This window comes from Camelina sativa, chromosome 1 (assembly GCF_000633955.1).
Source record: "Camelina sativa cultivar DH55 chromosome 1, Cs, whole genome shotgun sequence".
In the NCBI taxonomy this organism is placed as follows: Eukaryota; Viridiplantae; Streptophyta; class Magnoliopsida; order Brassicales; family Brassicaceae; genus Camelina; species Camelina sativa.
In genome coordinates, this window is record NC_025685.1 from 5,447,089 (window position 1) to 5,466,134 (window position 19,046).

Consider the following 19,046-nt stretch of genomic DNA (forward strand, 5'->3'; position numbering starts at 1 on the left):
GATGATCTAAAATAACCATCAGTTCACTGCGATCCCAACCATTTGTATGCAGGTGGAAGCAACTTACCAGCAACAAGACTGAATTCAAGGCAGAAAAAGACTCACAACATATAACGACCAGTTTCTTGTATGTTAAAGACATATCCTTAAATCTCTCACTCGTAAAACCATCACTATTGTCACAAGCCACCCTTTTCTTGTAAACACAGGAACCAAACATAACAAACAACAGAAGCAGATTGAAGAAAATGGAGAACATTGGAAAGTAATTGGACTCGAAGAGGAAAAAATCGATAGTAATGTCCATTGCAGAACTCTGTTTCATTAGGCAATGGAAACGAGAATAATTGTTCGAGTCTGTCACGATGGATAGTATATATAGAAAAACCCGTCAAAAAATATATTATTTGGAAGACAAATTCATCAGTGGCAATAGATTATAATTCCTTGACGTCTCAACAACGTCCACCACAACAATACGCAGAAACTCATAGTAAATTTTCTGAACAGAATATTAATTTCCCGGAAACTAGCTCAGAACAAGCCAAGAAGACCAAGACCTGGTTCTGTATTCGCTTTACCGTTTTTTCTACAACAATTTCCAACAGAAGCAGACAATACTTACAGACAAAATAGGTAAGAGTTTTAATAGATTGTAGCAAGCAATCCAGGATCCTGACTGGTCTTGTTATCATTTCCTAGAAAGCTGTAGTAAGCAAAACAAAACTCAAGAGAAATGATGAATCTTCGTTTTATTCCCACCAACAGGATTGATCACAGAATCCATGGTTTAACCAAATAAACACTTACATACTAAACATAAAGTCTCTGCTAATCAGAAACCAACCACAGGAAACTCGAGTCTAGGGTTTCCGAGTTTTACATTCAAATCCCATCTTAATCAGACTCAAACTTATAGAGAGAGACAAATGATCTGATTATGGAAACAGCATCGCATATCATAAGTTCTCCAGCTTCAATAACAAAAGAAGCCGAGAGAGAACAATGAAAAAGCCATTAACAACAACAACTTTTTAATCAGATTACATAATCCGACCAGTCGGATATATGCGATGTCTGGTCCATAGTCAAACCAGGATCCTTATCATGCGTCTTCGGATTATCTTTACCACCAAGCAACCTCGCCGGATTCCCAACAGCCGTCGTACGTGGCGGCACATCTTTCAACACAACAGATCCAGCACCAATCTTAGCTCCTTCACCAATACTAATATTCCCCAAAATACAAGTCCCAGCTCCAATCAAAACCCCCTCACCAATCTTAGGATGCCTATCTCCACACTGTTTCCCCGTTCCACCAAGCGTAACGTTATGAAGAATCGAAACATTGTTCCCAACAACCGCCGTCTCTCCGATCACGATGGCTGTAGCGTGGTCAAGCAAAATCCCAGTACCGATTTTAGCCCCAGGGTGAAAATCAACGGCGAAAGCTTCAGAGACTCTGTTCTGAATCAACAAAGCTAAGATTTTGCGGTCTTGGGTCCAAAGCTCATGAGCAATACGATGAGCTTGACAAGCTAAGAAGCCTTTAAAGTGAAGGAAACAATGAACGTAGCTAATACAAGCTGGGTCTCTTTCTTTAACAGCTAACAGATCTTGTTTCACAGATTCAACAATCTTTGGGCTTTCGTTAAGAACACTTGAGAACAAATCGAAAAGCGTGTTGCTTGGGAGATTCAAATTGCTGAGTTTAACGGATAAGGTATTGGCTAACGCAGCTTCTAAGGAACGTTGAGAGACGATTGAAGCGTGGTAATAGCCGGAGACGATTGGTTCTCTCTCGATGTCGGATTTAGCTTCGTCGCGAATCTTGGCCCAAACGTCGTCGATTTCAGCGTCTCGGTCTAGGTCTTCGAGTAAAGGACGGGTGTGGAGGGTTCTGGTTTGGGTTCCATTGAAGGAGGAAGCAGAAGAAGAAGAAGAAGAACGGAAGTAATTTATGTAACGAACATCGTCGTTGGTGGGATTGGAGGAATCGCGACGAGAGATCTGGGGTTTACCAGTACGGCAGGTGTCGATACACGCAGCCATTGGAGGACGAGGAGATGGAGGAGTATGTTGTTGTTGTTTCAAGGTGGAGGAGAGAAAAGAAGGGAGAAGGAAAGAGGAGGAAGAGTGACGATGATGATGATGATGAAGATTGATGTGTGGTGAAGATGAACGGAGCATATATAGGGACATTGAGAAGTGGCGGCGACTTGTGACCGGCAACATTTTTGCAATTCCTCGGCTTATAAAAAGAAGATAGAAAAAAAAACAAAACAAAAGAGATTTTTTTTTGTTTGTTTAGGTAATAATCATAATCGAAACCAAAATGGAAGGATGTAAACAAATTTATATATTTTTGGTTTTTTTTCTTTTTCTCTCTCTCTCTCTCTCTTCCTTTCAGATTTGTTTCCTTCTTTTACAAAATGCTTTATTAGTAATTTCTTTGTTTATGTACATCATTTTGTAGTATTTTACTGTGAACACTAGTCTGTCGTGGAGAGGCTATGGGGATAAATATGATTGCAGTATTTTATGAGAAATTTATACGTTATACTTTTTCTTTCCATCATTTAGTTAATTATTTTTTCACCAAGCTGTACTATTGTAAAAGAAATTGAATTAATAAAAATGTGTGTTATTTAGTTTTAAAATTTTGTGTAATTTATTTTAAAAATAAATGGCATGGCAATCTTTATACATAAAATATTTTTTTCCCCCGTGCAAATGAAATAATCTTGATATACACATGTCGATCGACCTGACCTGTCATAACAAAGTAGCACCTTGTTTGGTTAAACAATAAATTACCACATGTTTATTTTAATTGTCGTCAGAGTTTTTTTGTTGTGTGTAATAATAGTACTATTTAATTTTGTGTAAGTGAAGCTCATCAGCTCACTCATCACATGTACTTTTTTTGTGACACCTACTTTTTTGGTTACCATCAACCCCCATTTCTATTTGTTTATTCTTTTCTCAAAATAATTTTTTTTTTTAAATAACAAGGACTACGAAAAATCAAACTACATCCTTTTTTGGTTAGCAAAAATTTATAACTATTTCAATGAAAAGAGATTATTTTGGACGTACGTAGAAGTGAATTTTTGCTAGTACAATACCATATTAGTTCTAATATTTCACTGTCAACATCTAACATATATAATATGAACCAACCTTGGTGCTTTTATATTTACAAAAANAAAAAAAAAAAAAAAAAAAAAATAGAGTGACGTATGTAATGACATTATTTAGTTTGTCTATAGATCCGTGAAGCCATCTTCTTCTCTTTGTCTTCCCATTTTCAAACCAAGGTCAGCTGAATTTTATCATCTCTCTCTCCAATCAACTGAATTATCTTATCAATTTGTTTTCAACTAATATAGGTTAGAGTAGACAATGATATATAGTGACTTACTAAATTATTATATCCAAGTGAGTTGATGTGAAAAGGAAATTAAAAAATCTTCTATGGGTTTAAGAAAAATATTTTATTTTAGTAACTGCCATCCCAAACAACAAGGGGAAACAAAAAAGACACAAAGGTGTGTGTGTGTGTTTTTTTTTTCTTTTTTCTAAACACAGTTGGTATTATAAAACGCAAAGCTACTATAAAGAGGGCACATCAATGACAATGAGGAGATGAGGACCCCTCCAATAATTTCCCGACAATTATGTATGAGTCTCAAAATAATACTTTGCTAAAACCAAAAGAAGAAAAAAAGAAAAGAAAATGGAACTTATGTTTCTTTCAGGCTTACGAGAACGAGAGTATATATTTTGTTTCCTTTCAATTTCAGCCGTTGAAAGAATTGTCTCTTCGAGTGTTGAAAAAACATAACCCTGTTTGCTTGATGCTTCTTATATAACGATTGGGATTAGACTATTTAGCAAACAACAAGATTGAATTAGAATTAATTTCAGGATATCACGAATCATTTACAGCTAAATTCCATAATACAGTTGCAAAAATAGTAAATCTTAAGTGATAGTATAGTATAGTACTAGTTCATATCAGTGTGTATCGTCACGTCACAGATTTAATCCAATATGAGAATTTTGGTATATAAATCGTAGAAGAAGAAGAAGAAGAAGAAAAAAGCACAGTTTTGACTTCAATTTAAATCTAAGATCTAAAACTTTGTAGGGTCGGTCAATATGTACAAAAGTTTTAAGCATTTTGTTGATGCAAATACGATTTCACTATGTAATGCAAGAAGCACAACCCAATATGATACTACTGTTTCAATTTTTATTATAGAATCTATCTCTCGTACATATAAAGACTATTGACGCTGAGATTATGTATGATTCATTCCAGTAATCCTACTGTTTATTCGAGTTTTTTTTTTGCAAGAGAAACTATATAATCGAAATTAAATAAAAACGGACGGTCCATGTTGGTATATCGTGGGAATATGCCTTATTTAACTTTAGCGACTAATAAATAACAGCCACATCATTGTCTCATCCACTTACCTAAAATTCAATTTTGGCGACTATTCTTTTATTTCTTTAGGTCAAGAGATGATGATCCTGCAATGAAATGGATCACTTACAGAACCACATACTGTGGCATTTATAATTTTAAGTAATCATAAAGTTGTATGTCACTGTACGTGTGGCAAAGAATATTCTTCAAGTTTAATTGTAGGGGTTGAAAATTTCTGCATAATCCAAATCAGATAAGGAAAAAAATGGAAATCAAACATTTTAAAGTTATGACTGTTAGATTTGGCTGCTAAGAAATGTGACGTATCGCCGCCCTAAAGCACTGACTCTAGTATCCTTTAGTTCCATATGTGTTATGTCGGACTGGCCATCTAGTTGAGTTTGTTGGTTCTACAGCTTCAGTTCAGGTCTTCAAGAGTGGGCGATGAACCTCCTCGTTTTTTTACAATAAAATCATTCTTGTTTTTTCATTGGAATGCTCAAAGAAAAAAAAAGAATTTCCCCTATTGAGTTTGTGAATGAACTTATGCGTTAATTACAAGAATGACGTCGCTTTCAAGATTCCAACGTCCTGATTTATAAAAAAAGTGTGTATCATATTATTACTAAGTCATACTTATATTGAAAGAAAGATTCCACTCAAATACATAAAGAAAACAATTTGATCATAACAGCAATTAGTAAAACAAAAAACAAATTCCTTTGAACTTGCTTAATTGAAGATATATGTTCATCAACTAAGAACCAAGCATCGCTAAAGATTCCAACTTTGCTAGGACCAGATAATACAACTTACATTTTTCATTACAAAGGCTCTCTCTCAAAAAGATGATAACAAGGCTTACCAGTTCTAAACAATGCGGTTGATATCTGAAACGGTCTATTCATTCAATGCAAAACGCCCATCCACCTCTGAGGAAGAAAAACATTATTTTGGTTCAGAACAAGAAGAGCAAGATTGTAATTTGATGAAGATTCTTGGTGTGGGTAAGTACACACAGGATTCAGTTGGAGCCTATTTGCAGAATTTTCACTAACTAAACACATCAGTTTGAGCTGTATTCAGAATATACAGAAAGAGGAAAGAGATTTATATTGTTACCATTATAGTTACGTTGGTTCTTCAGAGCTTCACTTCAACATCAACACCAGCAGGAAGATCAAGTTGCATCAAAGAATCGATAGTTTGAGCAGTAGGGTAGAGAATATCAATCATGCGCTGGTGTGTCCGGATTTCGAAATGGAACCTAGCGTCCTTGTGAACGTGAGGAGACTTGAGAACACAGTAGATACGCTTCTTGGTTGGCAATGGAACAGGACCCATTGTCTTAGCATTGGTATTTCTGGCAGCATCAAGTATCTGCTTGCATGAATCCTCAATAAGAGGCACCCAGTATGATCTAAGCTTGATCCTAATCTTTTGCTTTGGCGCCATCTGCTAACACAAAAACACACCAACTTCACCAAAAAAATAAAAAACTCTGGTGTGGGGGAATCCTATTGAGATACAGTAAGAACATTCCCATCTAACGATGATTTAAACTTGAAGGGCATTTCACACAAATGAGGCTTTTAAGTGCTGTGAAAATGTAGTGAAGCAAGAAAAAGTCAATGAATTGGACAAAGATGGACATAGAAAACACAAACTATAACATATCGTTGGAACAATCTGCTGCGTATCAATTTCTATTAGTAGTGAGCTCTAACAGCAATGGACATAAAAGTTACAACACAATGATATAAGACTTTATAATACTGTGAAGACGTAGCAAACCAAAAAAAAGGCTAGTGAATTGACGAACATGGACATAGAAGTTAGAACACACCAATGCATAAAGTAATCTGTAAAATCTGCGTATCAATCTCTAGTAAGTGAGCTCTAAAAGCAAATGGACTTTAAAAAAGCAATGGACGTTTACCTTATCTGCGTCAACACTGATGGAGGAAGAACTCGGAACCTGAGAATCACACAGACACACAAACAAAAGAATGTATTAAGAGAATTACATCAAAAGCTCGGAATTTGATTCCCAAATCGAAGAAGAGTGTATACCTCAGAGGGTTCATCGAGAATTTCTGGAGTAGGATCTAGGGTTTCAGGAACAGCGAAGAGCTTCAAAAACGAGATGGAAGGTTTGGTAAGGACGGAGGAAGTAAGGCCGCTATGGGTAGAAGAAGAAGATGAAGGTAGCAGAGAGACTTTGAGTTTCGTAGAAGAAGGCGAAGAGCTTGGAATGACGAATGATGGTAACAGAAGCGATGATACAGTAGAAACCGCCATGGAATTAGCCAAAACAAGGATTCGATTTCTCTTCTTCTTCTTCTTCTTCTTCTTCGTCCTCTATCTTAAGGTTCGAAGGGTGAGGTTTCTTCTTCAGCTGTGTTTGTTTGTTTGGTCTCGAGGGTTATCCATTTTATCCAAAACCTTTTTTGTATATTTTTTATGTGATGAGATATTATTTATTCGAAGCCCATTTAATAAAACAAAAAAGGCCTAACCTTATTATTACTAAAGCCCATTTGGCCCAATAGAAAAACCATAATAATAACAATCATTATTATAATCTGCTGCACAATATTTTCCGGCTTGTTTATGTCTACAATATGTCATGTTGACTCTTTTGGTATCATTTTTTCCTCTCGTGGATTGTTTGTTAACTAAAGTATTTTCTCGAAATTTCTTTAAATTTTCTATAAATATCTTTGGAGAATTCAACTCACAAAAATTTCTTCAAATAAAACACGACAAAAGAAACCTAATAAAAATATGCAGTAGATGTGGAAAAGAATTGTACATATAAGACAATTGACTCGTTGATAAGTATTGGATAAAATCATAAAAAATTAATCCACTAAAATATTACTATAAATCAAGGAAACAATAATTAGTGCTTTTTCCTCACTATTCTCACAAGTCATTGATGGTTTTGTTGCTCTTTTGGTTGGGGGGTCTCTCACCAATTTAGATTTGAGATTCGTAGAAAACTCATCCGTGTGACTGATAGGTGTCTTCTTGATATGTACATTTTTTGTTTTTATTTTGAAAGAAGAGAACACGAATGCTTAGTTAATTGAGTTTTGAGTTTTTGAGTTCTCTACACAACCACGATTCAAAACCACCTATGGTGTGTGCAACTGGTTTTAATTTTACGTTACATGTTTGATTCATGAACTCATACTGAAAGAAAAAAAAAATTTACAAAAATACAGATACAAAGCCTAACAATTAGCATGATGATAGCAATGCAATTAAAAGAAAATGACTTGAACCAATAACAAGAAAAAAAGAGACAATGACATCTTCTAAGAATTATTGTCCACACGCCCTTACTATTCATAGACCAATCATCCCTCATAGTCGTTTGTATTCCGCTTATACATACATATACTTGTCTCGATCATAAGCATATTTTATATTCATCACTAGCTCACACCCAAAGTTAATTATCATGATACCTTTTTCCATTAACATTGCATAAAAGTCATCTATAGCTTTGACGATTTAGACATATAATTCCTAATTAAATCAAAACTTATAACAAGTTTTGGAAAACTAAATTTATATGAAATCTATAGCCAATAAAATGCCAAAAGGAAGCATAGATTATTATTAGTTGACAAACCAACAAAAGTGGGAACATTGATATTTTCTTTTCGATCCACATAATTGGGAAAACCATACTCCACACGTGGCATGCAGATGAAGAACAAGGGGTAGCTTGGTCAAATTATTTGCCATATGCTCAGAGCAAGTTCACTGGGGATTCTCGGTAGAATTTTCAGACCCAAAAATAAAGAAAAAATCCAAAAATAAATTAGAAACTAGGAGAATCGGTTCCACAAGAGGGATTTCGAAAATCCTATGAGAACCGATGCGTGGTCGGTTCTGATTGGCCAGGGGAAAAGATATAAATAAGGATTAAAAAAAAATTATTTATTTTTTTCTTTTTCTTCGCGACATATCTCTCTCTCTCTGAGAGAAACGGCGATATCAACGACGATTTGCCGTTTCACCGTGAAAATTTTCCGATTTACCTTGAATCGTTGGATTTTTCGGCTGAAACACGAAAGATCTTCATATATGAGAGAGATATGTTGAGGTTTCGGGTTCCAATCGAGATTCCACTCGATGTGACGATTTGTTGCTCAAGGCCTTCCATCTCCCACGACGATAACGATGGCGGAAGGTTCCTGTGATGGGATTAATGGGACGGCAAGGTCAAGCAGCTGGCGGATCACACACACATAAGGTTCGTCTGATTATTACCGATTAGGGTTTGTAAGGTTAGGGTTTGTGAGAATTTTAATCGAACATGCATGTGAGTCTGGGTTTACAATTTTGATCGATTGTGATTGGGTTTACAATTCCGATTGTATTAATTTCACGGGGTACCTATGTTGTCAATGGATGACAATACAAAATGGCGTACTACCTCACTGACGGTATCTATTCCAAATGGGCAGCTTTCATCCAATCAATTACACTTCCACAAGGTCAAAAAGCAAAACTCTTTGCTCAATGTCAAGAAGCATGCCAGAAATATTAGAGCGTGCATTTGGAGTTTTGCAGGCTCGATTTGCAATCGTGAAGAATCCCGCACTTTTTTGGGATAAAAGAAAAATAGGCAAAATAATGAGAGCATGTATCATATTGCATAATATGATAGTGGAAGACGAACGACATGAATACAATTTCTACAATCCATCAGAGTTGTATGAAGGAGAAGGAAGCGGAACTTCTCGTATGGATTTATCGTATTCTACAGATATGCCAACAAATCTCAATAATATGATGAGGATTCGAAATGACGTTCAAAATACAGAAATGCATGATCGTCTAAAAAAAGATTTGGTGGAGCATATTTGGCAAAAATTTGGTGCAACCCAAGAATAGAACCGAGTTCATTTCTTATATTTGAAATTTTATGTTTGTATTTCTCGACTTTGTAAAATATGTTCTATATTTATGAATTATGTAAAATATTGTTGTTTTCCTTTTTTGCATGTAATATAAATAATTAAAAACCTATTTTTTGATTAATTTATAATTTATTATAATGTGGTAACATGGAGGAGTGATTTAGTTTAAGTTGTTAATGGTTCTCTTGATTAGTTTAATATTGATAAAAGAATTAGTTTAATTAAGAGAATCTTCATCCAAGTTCTTGAGTGGAGTTGGTCTCAGTGGCACAAATATCCCCAATAACTTCTATATATACCAAAAGCCGTTGAGTGTAAAGCTTTGCACAAACCACACTTAACATTTGCTCATTCCTTCTTACTTTTTCTTCTTATAATCTTTCATCACTCACTCACAAAACCAAGAAACCAAACCAGAGAGCGATGGATCAAATGAAACCGGAGTTTCTGAAGAGATTGACGAAGTTTATAGTAGTTTCGATATGGGTGTTATCTCTTTTAGTCACCCACAACTTCTATTTATACAGATTCACGATTCAACTCGTAACACATGCAGTAGATAAGAACTACATGTTCCTCCTCTGCAATGGTCTCTTAGTGGTTGTTGCAAAGTGCTCTGGTTTGGCCGTTTCGTCAAAACCTCTAGAGACAAACTTGAGTAGTAATATTGATAAAACTTTTGATTACCGAGATTTTAAGAGTTACGGTACGATATTGGAACTGGAGTATAACTGTACTGATGGAAGAGGAGGAACAGAGTCCTTTCTTGCAGAGGAAGTTACAACTCTTGGGGAGGATACAAAACATCAAGAAACCGAAGAAAATGACAACGACGAGGACGACACATTAGCGGATAATGATGGAGATGGAGAGTGTGATCTTCGTAAGGAAGAGGAACAAGAGGACGTAGAATTAGTGTTGACATCTACGGAGGAGGAGGAGATGAATAAGAAGTTCGATGAGTTTATCAGAAAGATGAAGGAAGAGCTTAGAATCGAAGCTAGACGGCATTTAATCCTTGTTTGAGTTCTTAGTTAATTTAGTTTCGTTAAATTAATTATTGCATGCAACTTGCTCGTTTATATAGAGCAAGATTCCTAGCTTCATCTAGTGGCCTTTGTACTACTTATCAAAGACATCTCTTTTAATGAAATACTTTTTATATCTAATTCTCGCATTACATTTTTTTTTTAATCAAACATTCTCTCTTAATTAATTATATACATTGCTATATGCAAAAAGTGAAGCTCATCAAACAAACATGTGTAATAAGGTGGGTAGGGATCCACGTTCAAAAATACGATTAATATAACATTTGACCAAACACACATAAACATACAACTATATATATATATATATGTACATATATTTCATATGTGTCGATCTCCATGATTAATTCTATATAGCCTAGACTGATGTACTACATGTTTTTAGCGGTGCGTTGTCTGCACCCGATGGTTTCGGGGAATAATGTTGTCTATGCAAACGTGTACCAATGCATACAATATATTTTCAACGTTAAAGCAAAAAAAAAAAAGTTCAGATTCATGGAGAGGAGCGATGTGGTTTCACACATTGCATATTTAATGGTTTAATCTATTCCTGAATTAATTTCTTCGCTAGTTGATTATCGTTCGAATGTCTAATTTTCTTAATCTGATAACTTTTTAATTAATATGAAAAATGTTTTTTTCTTTTCAATATCAGTTACCATGATGCCGAAACTTGACATCTAACAATGGTGCAATACGGTTCTGGTAAAAGTAAAATGTACATACATATGCATTTATCTCTATTACTATTAGTGAACTCTCAAATGATAACTTCAAGAGACTTTAGTAGTAGACTCATTACAATATTAATTTTTTATGTTACGTCAAAATGATGTATAGTGTGTTCATATATTTAATCCCATGATCCATCAATCCATATGTTGCAAATAGTGGAAACAATTATCAACGAATAATCGAATCTATATTTTCTTTTTTAAAAAGGGAATATAAGTTTGCTTTGAAGACTCCATATAGATTCTCGGCTCTTCTGATTTTAATTTTTTTTTCTCCATACCACTTTTTTCAGTTTTTCCACTATCCATCCTAGCTAGTCCTACCTATCCACTACCAGTCTCCAAAATAAATATTTAGTTTGAATATTAAAAAATGGAGTTATTGTGAAGTTTGTTTAGAATCTTCTAGTCGACATAGCGTTAGGAGTTCACTTATATTATAACCGTTTCAACTATATCAGTATCACGTTCCATTTTATTTGATATATAATATCTTTTCTCTAGTCCTTTCCAGAGATTTTTACTCAAAAAGAAAATTTGATTTTGACTAATTCAATTTATCGACCTGACAAAATGAATATAAATAATTAATCAAACTAGAAAAAGAGTTTAGTAATGTTTACATGTATCAAACAGGCAGGAATGACGAATGACGGAATGAGATAGTCGAAGTGCATGGGAAATGAAGATTCGGTACTCTGTTGATTAGTATGTAATCATTATTTCAAACACCTCTAGTTTTTCTTGGTTAATTATTAGTTTAAGAAAATGATCGAGAGCGAAAGATCTATCGAATAGTGATAGACTATACGATTTTGACACAACGGAACATGTCCACTCGATCGCGTTCATATAAATAAATGGACTCACATGTATAACTTAAACATGACAAAAGAAAATAAGATAATAAATGAAATGGGTCAGTTTATTTCATGTTATAATGGATATTAGGCTTTGATCGCAACATGTTTGACATGTAAGTATTCTTAACGAACGACGTTATGCATATTAATTAGTTTGTATATCTCACTCGATTTCGATTAATACTTTTCAATTTAGGCGACCATCTAAGATGTAAAGGTTCCAAATGGCGTACGATATAGATTAAACAAAAAAGCCATAAATACCTAACAAGAAAGAAATGGATGGTAGTGTATAGATCAATCATGGAGCTATTTACACATAACCAAAATCCAAAATTTTAAAATAAAGTAAAACCGAAAGACATGGAGAAGGAACAGTAAACTCAATCAATGAACAAAGAAACGAAACAAAAAAAAAAAAGAATCAAAATTATAACAATTAATATTAAGTGGGTCCAATTCCTATTGAGAGGAAATTTGATTAAACCACATCATATACATGATGAATACAACAACCACATATATGCTTAATAATGTTCAAAGCTAAAGCCAAAAAAAAAACCATAACAAATCTTCGTGAATTGCTGAGAACAAAAGACGTAAGGATATTACAAGACTAAAGTCTAAGATAAAATCAGTATTTTGTGGGAAAGATCATGCGTACAGATGCTGTTGTTTGAGTTTATATGGAACAGTGGAGTGAAAAAAGCAAATAAATGTAATTGTTTTCGAGTATGTAAAAGGAAAAGAAACTATGGTACGAACTACGAAGCTCAAAAATTGAAAAACATTGTTCTCTACTTTTGTCTTTCTTTATTGCTCTCTCTAAAGACTTTTTTTAAAGATAAAAGTTTTTGGTGACAACCAGAAAAAGGCAAAATGATGAGAGAATGAGCGGTCAAGTTTGAAGTAAGAAGTAATCAGTACTTTGCTCACCGGGGCCCTGTGGGTAGTTTGTGTACGGGGAGGTTCATGGACCCATCACTCATTCATGAGATGAAAAAATCAGTTGTAAGAGATAAAAAAAAAAAGAAAAAAAGGAATTGAAATTTTGCTAATATGGCTGAGAGAACTGGTATAAGCACAATGTGGTGCCAACCTGCATTGATCTATGAGGCCAATATTGTACCATGTCTGTTTTGCGTCGAGGGAGAACAAAGTCATCAACATTGGCAAAATCTAACCATGCATATATATTTCGAATGAATATGATGATCACTCTACTCATTTTACTTAAGTACAAAAAAAATATATATATATATAAAGAGAAATATGATGAGTCAAGAACTTTAGTAAAATAGGACAAAACTATAGTATCTTCAGTCCATTATATCTTAAAACCAAATGAAAGAAAAAGTTCAGAATCCACGTCTATAAACGCAATCGCTAAAAAAACAGCGATCAGGAATATAAACCAAAAACGCGGCACTGAGAGAAACGAGAGAGAGAGTCGCATATAAAAATAAACGCATAACCAAATAAAAGAAAAAGTTCAGAAGTCCACGTCTATAAACGCAATCGCTTAAAAAAAAACAGCGATCAGGAATATAAACCAAAAACGCGGCACTGAGACAAACGAGAGAGAGAGTCGCATCGCATGCATCACATGATCGCGCAAAGTCCACCCGACGAACCCGTATAATACTGCGGTTCTACGTAAGCGTAACTATGAACCGATCTTGCCGATGGCATCGGCATAGGATACTCCGGCGGTGTTGTATGCGGGTTCCGTGGTGCCTGATCCGTCTGCCGCTGCTGATTACACGTATAAGGAGCATAGTTTCCGCCGCACGCATACGGAGGATACGAATATGGATAATAACCACCGGCGCCGGAGGCCATGGCAGGAAGGTAATAGCCTGAATGACCGTAATAACCGCCGCTGCGGGGATTCATAACTTCTCCGTCGAAACGGAGATTGATGATCTTTCCATGTTCGCCGTACCGTTCCATAGCCGCCATCAATATACTAGGGTTAACCCTCGCCTTTAGTTTTATTGAGTTGTCGTCTCCGACGAATTCCATTGAGTAAATTGCTGTAACAATATTGAAAATTTGAAAAATATCACCAAGAAAACAAATCATCAACAAAACAAAACCAAACGTACGTACGTACCGTAGAGACAATGCATTACTTCTGTCACTTTTTGCCGACAAAGCATGCAGCTTCTGTTCACTTTCATCACACAGCTCTACAGAGTAAATTAAACAACATCGTTAATTTTAAAAACACATATAAAATTATAATGGATTAATAAATCAGAATCGTTTGGCTAACCATATCGACACAGTAATTGTAATCCATTGATGAAGCTTGTGAATTATTTTATTTCTGCTTTGGTTGCGTGGTGGTCTAACAGCTGAAACTAAAAGAGGGCAAATGGGTTGAAACTTATATAGATTGTTATAGTTTAAGGCAAGTGCTGCATATTTGATCGAAGATGAATATTGTATTGCCCAAAATAGCGTTTTGAAGGATACTGTCTTCCGAAATCGTATTATCCACGGACCACTAGGAAGGGAAATGAAAAGATCATTTGATATCGGTATAATCTTGTAATGGATCCTATAGTATATATGCTAATTAATTCAGAGATTGCCAGATTAGGATAAGAATGAGATAACAAAATCATTTACCTTTTCGAAACCCCATAAAATAAAATAAAAGCAGCGGATTCGGAACAACACTTTAATTACCTCTTCGAACCCCCCCCCCCNCCCAAAAAAAAAAGAAAAAGCTAATTTAATTAGTCAGACGTGGATAAGATTTCGTATCTTTTTTAGATCAAACAATTAATTTGCACCAAATCATTTTTATATCTAGCTGGGCCAGATTAATATAATTAGTAATCCACATTATGGGCTGCTGGTCGTTTAACGTCAGGCCCTCTATCATCAGATGACTCAGACTCATCATCCTGTGTAGGAGGAAACTTGAGTGAAAAAATTGGCTGGTAGTTCTTCCTTAAGGATTTTACAATAGTATATTACCATTGGCAAATCATGTTGATACTTTATAATCTGAAATTGTCAATTGCTTCCCTGTGCATGCACTTAAAAATTACGATGAATACCAAATATTTGGATTAAAAGAAAGAAGATCTTTGTACTAATCCTCCAATTATTCACCTCAAAAGAATGTATTTTGTCATGTACAGAAAAGAATGCTGCTATGAACATTCCTATCTGCATTCTTCAAGTAATGTCTTTAGAATGTTGACTGAAGTTCCCAGCCTATAAATCTCAATAGCAGCATTCTTCAAGTAATATCTGAATCTGACTGACGAGGAAATGAAGTGTCTATAATAGAAGCTCCCAGCCTATAAATCTGAAACCATAACAGAGAAGACGATATCCTCACAACAAACCCAGTAATTTCCATAGCCATAGTGAGTTTCACAGAGAAGATGTAAAAGGCTTGATACATCTCAAATCTTTTGTCAATAATAGGCAGCAGATGATAAGTGGCTCTCTACAGAATCTGAAGAGGACATAACAAAGATTTAATGATCATATCATTTCAAAAAAGAGAAGGAGCAACCAAAGAAAAGCTCAGGACAGTTAATACAATATGTGTTGCAAATTAAACAAAGCCACAGAAACCAAATATATGATCATCATGATCACAAGTGGATAATGACATACCAAATCTCCTTGGAGAAGAGTATGAACCATGAGACATCAAGAAGATTTTAAAACTTTATTCAAGACATAATCTCTTAACATTTTTTGCCCAAAAGAAAGAGAGAAATCTTTAACACTTAGAAAGTAAAGTAAAATTCCGAAAAATAAAAACTGAAAACAAAATCACAAGAGAGACCAATATAACCGTGTTTCCACTGGGTTACCAAATCTAAACAAGTGATAACAAGATATAGGAGGCCAACATCATCACGCATTCCAGTTGCTAAACACTGATCAACCACTCTTAATCGTCCAACAAGCCAGACGAAGAGACTGAGCTGGAAGAGTAGGGACTCGAAGAGCCCGAGCTGGAAGTGTACGAGCTGGAAGAATCCGAGCTGGAAGAGTGCAGACCCGAAGAGCCCGAGCTGGAAGAATACGGACTGGAAGAAGTCGGCAGACTTGAAGAGACTGAGCTGGAAGAGTCCGGATTGGAAGAGACTGAGCTCGAGGAGTCCGGACTTGAAGAGGTCTCCAGACAAAAAGAGACGCGAATGGTCTCCGTATTTACCAGACCCGAAAAGGTCTCCGGACTTGACGAGACCGGACTGAAAGTGGCCTTCTTCTTACCAGACACGTCTGGTAGGTACCGAAAGTAACTCTGTAACTTGCCATTCTTCACTAGCTGTGTTGCTTTATCAATCTTGCCTACACCCATCAAACGCTCAACCACGGGTTTGTACATGTTGGGGCGAGACAGAAGCTTGTGTTTGATGGCCTCTTCAGATATCTCAACCGCTCTATCTAGATCACCTTTCTTGCAGAGAAGAGGGATTAACAAACAGTAAGTCACTGTATCAGGAGTCAAACCCTTCTCCTTTATCTCATTGTACCATTTCATAACCTCCTCGAGGTTGTTATCAAGGCGGTAAGCCGTGATGAAAGCATTGTATGTATGAACATCTGGCAATATCCCTTCGGATTTCATAACATCGATTAAGTTAATTGCATCAGTGAACTTCTTGTTCCGAGTCAGACCTCTCACCCTAGAGTTATAACTCCTTATGTTAGGAGCAAGATTCTTGGATTTCATCAAATCCCAAATCCTATCTCCTTCAACAAACAGCTCCCTCCTATACAACTCTTCTAACAGTGTGTTGAAAGTAATCAAGTCAGGCTCAAACCCATTCTTCTCCAGCTCCTCAAAGATGGACAATATATCATCCATAGAGCCTTTACGGCAAAGTGCTTTGATCATAGTATTATAAGTAACCAAATCAGGGGTAATACCTAACTTCTCCGGCAACTCCTTGAAGGCCTTCATTGCCTCATCAAGCTTCCCCGAATTAACATAAGCCGATAAAAGAGTATTGAACGATTTGACAGTACGCTCACAGTTTAGCTCAGGCATTTCATCGAACAACTTGTGTGCATGTTCCGCCATTCCTGAGTATCCATAAAGAAGCATCATACGGATAACGAAATCTTCAGACTTGATGTCATCGAACTTCTTCTGGTACTGAAGGACTTCGTCGATCGTTGAGAACTTCTTCGCTTCCCTGAGACGGCGGATAAACGCACTGTAGAGTCCATGGACTTGCCGGAAACTCTCTGACTCGCATGATTTCTTGAACTTCTCTACTTTCTTCGTCAATTTCGAAGTTTTCGATTCCTTTGCGTCGTTCGACGACTCCACTCCGTCTACTACGGCGGTGGAAGATGCGGTGGGTGCCTTCAATTTACTAGGGAATTTACTGGGTTTGGTGTGGCGTTTAGGTTTTGTGGACTTAGCGGTGGCGATTGCAGACTCTTTGAAGATCTCATGGAGGCGAGTGTACAGCGATGAGCCCACCTTGCTCATAGCTTTTTGCAGATCGCGAATGTGAGTGTGAGTGAGGAGAGGGTTTAGGGTTTTAACTCCGGCTAGGTCTTCTTACTTAAGCCTCTTAAAAACAGAACAGCGTGCCGTTTTTCTTGACTACGCAGCGTTTTAAGTTTTAACCCCTTAAATGCATGCCATTTTTTTCGAATCAGAAAAATAAAAATGGAAATTCTTTCAACTTTTAAAACCCACACAAACAAAAACGACAAAGCTACAGATAGTTCTGTTATTCAATCACACCAGAGGACACTAATGAAAGGAAACATGGACTAATAAGACACTAAAGAGCAAAATGAACACTACTCTTCGGAAGAGAGACGTAGCTTGCACTGCAAATAGTCATTCGTCTTTGCCAGCTCGACGATCTTTTCAGCTTCATCTTGCTTGGACCCTTTCACCAATTCATCAACTACCTCTTGCAAGATGGCTCCATCGACAAGAAACCGCTTACTGAATATCTCCTTGCAGAGCTCATAAGCAGACTCTAAATCTCCCGCCTTGCACATTGCGGGAAGTAGTGAGGTAAAGATGAATTTCATCGGACGGAGACCATTCTTCTCAATCTCCTTGTACCACGTTATGGCTTCATCCAGTTTTCCTTCACTGACGCTTCCTTTGATCATGGCAGTGAATGTGAAAACATCGGGTTTAATCCCATTAACCTTAAGTTCGTCAAAGAGATTAACCATCTCATCTGATTTCATCTCTGTGGCTAATCCTAACAACCGAGCATTGTAACTACGGACGTCTCTCTTAACATTCTTCTCTCCCATTCTAGCCCATATCTTTTCTCCCTCCTGGATCTTCCCTTTTGTATACGACTCATGTAATAGTATGTTGAAGGTGATATGATCAGGTTTCAATCCCTTGTTCTCAATCTCATCAATCAAGGCAACAGCTTCAGTGAAGGAACCTTTTCCACACAATCCCTTGATCAAAGTATTGTAAGATGCAACATCTGGTTCAATCGAGAGCTTACCAGGCAACTCCTTGAAGAGTTCTTCAACCAAATCGAACTTCTTGGAGTTCACACACGCATTAAGCAAAGCGTTGAAAGACAACACTGTTCTCTTACAGTTTCTCTCAGGCATTTCGTCGAACACCTTCTGCGCGTTCTCAAACATACCGACTCGTCCATAGAGATTGATAATCCTGGCCACGAATCCTTCCTTTGACATGTTTGGGTACTTGTTCTGCTCCTCCAGGATCTCCTCGATCCACTCAAACTTCTTGGCTGCGGCGAGACGGCGAACGGTTCTCTCATAGACGGCTATATTCTTCCGGAACCACTCTACTTGGCAAGCCTTCTTGAACTTCTCCGTGATGAATTTGGGGTCACGTTCGTCATTTACGAGAGTGATGAGGGATGATGGTTTGGATGGCGAGGCTGTGGTTGCAGCTGCGGTAACGGCGGAGAAAAAGCGGCGGTTTGTGGGAGTGCTGAAGCTGAAGGTGCTACGGAGGAGAAAGCGGGAGAGCGACGACATCGTTTTTAGCTGTGTGCAAGGTTTTT

General features: G+C 36.5%; 7 protein-coding genes across 7 annotated transcripts in view; 1 reads left to right on the top strand and 6 right to left on the bottom strand.

Annotated features, from left to right (window-relative positions):
* Nucleotides 730-2,321, bottom strand: LOC104777445 (serine acetyltransferase 3, mitochondrial-like). Its single transcript, XM_010501713.2, has one exon. It carries the CDS (start codon nucleotides 2,233-2,235, stop codon nucleotides 1,039-1,041), a length of 1,197 nt encoding a protein of 398 aa, XP_010500015.1. The 5' UTR covers nucleotides 2,236-2,321; the 3' UTR covers nucleotides 730-1,038.
* Nucleotides 5,103-6,862, bottom strand: LOC104777455 (30S ribosomal protein S10, chloroplastic). Its single transcript, XM_010501721.2, has 4 exons — nucleotides 6,512-6,862; nucleotides 6,378-6,416; nucleotides 5,561-5,893; nucleotides 5,103-5,370 (listed from the first exon to the last, which is right to left on the bottom strand). Exons 1-3 carry the CDS (start codon nucleotides 6,737-6,739, stop codon nucleotides 5,582-5,584), a joined length of 579 nt encoding a protein of 192 aa, XP_010500023.1. The 5' UTR covers nucleotides 6,740-6,862; the 3' UTR covers nucleotides 5,103-5,370; nucleotides 5,561-5,581.
* Nucleotides 9,727-10,405, top strand: LOC104777464. Its single transcript, XM_010501728.1, has one exon. The coding sequence runs from the start codon at nucleotides 9,802-9,804 to the stop codon at nucleotides 10,402-10,404; it is 603 nt and encodes a 200-aa protein (XP_010500030.1). The 5' UTR covers nucleotides 9,727-9,801; the 3' UTR covers nucleotide 10,405.
* Nucleotides 13,485-14,530, bottom strand: LOC104777474. The gene is made up of 3 exons (XM_010501740.1): nucleotides 14,306-14,530; nucleotides 14,144-14,219; nucleotides 13,485-14,063 (listed from the first exon to the last, which is right to left on the bottom strand). The coding sequence occupies exons 1-3, from the start codon at nucleotides 14,330-14,332 to the stop codon at nucleotides 13,630-13,632; spliced, it is 537 nt and encodes a 178-aa protein (XP_010500042.1). The 5' UTR covers nucleotides 14,333-14,530; the 3' UTR covers nucleotides 13,485-13,629.
* Nucleotides 15,159-19,046, bottom strand: part of LOC104777482 (meiotic recombination protein SPO11-1) — a 7,522-nt gene continuing 3,634 nt past the window's right edge. The window contains exon 16 of the mRNA XM_010501774.2: nucleotides 15,159-15,508. The gene's annotated coding sequence lies outside the window, so the exon portion shown is untranslated. The remainder of the gene's footprint in view (nucleotides 15,509-19,046) is intronic.
* Nucleotides 15,709-17,633, bottom strand: LOC104777519 (pentatricopeptide repeat-containing protein At3g13150-like). Its single transcript, XM_010501792.2, has one exon. It carries the CDS (start codon nucleotides 17,510-17,512, stop codon nucleotides 15,956-15,958), a length of 1,557 nt encoding a protein of 518 aa, XP_010500094.1. The 5' UTR covers nucleotides 17,513-17,633; the 3' UTR covers nucleotides 15,709-15,955.
* Nucleotides 17,689-19,040, bottom strand: LOC104777508 (pentatricopeptide repeat-containing protein At3g13160, mitochondrial). The gene has a single exon (XM_010501784.1). The coding sequence runs from the start codon at nucleotides 19,018-19,020 to the stop codon at nucleotides 17,833-17,835; it is 1,188 nt and encodes a 395-aa protein (XP_010500086.1). The 5' UTR covers nucleotides 19,021-19,040; the 3' UTR covers nucleotides 17,689-17,832.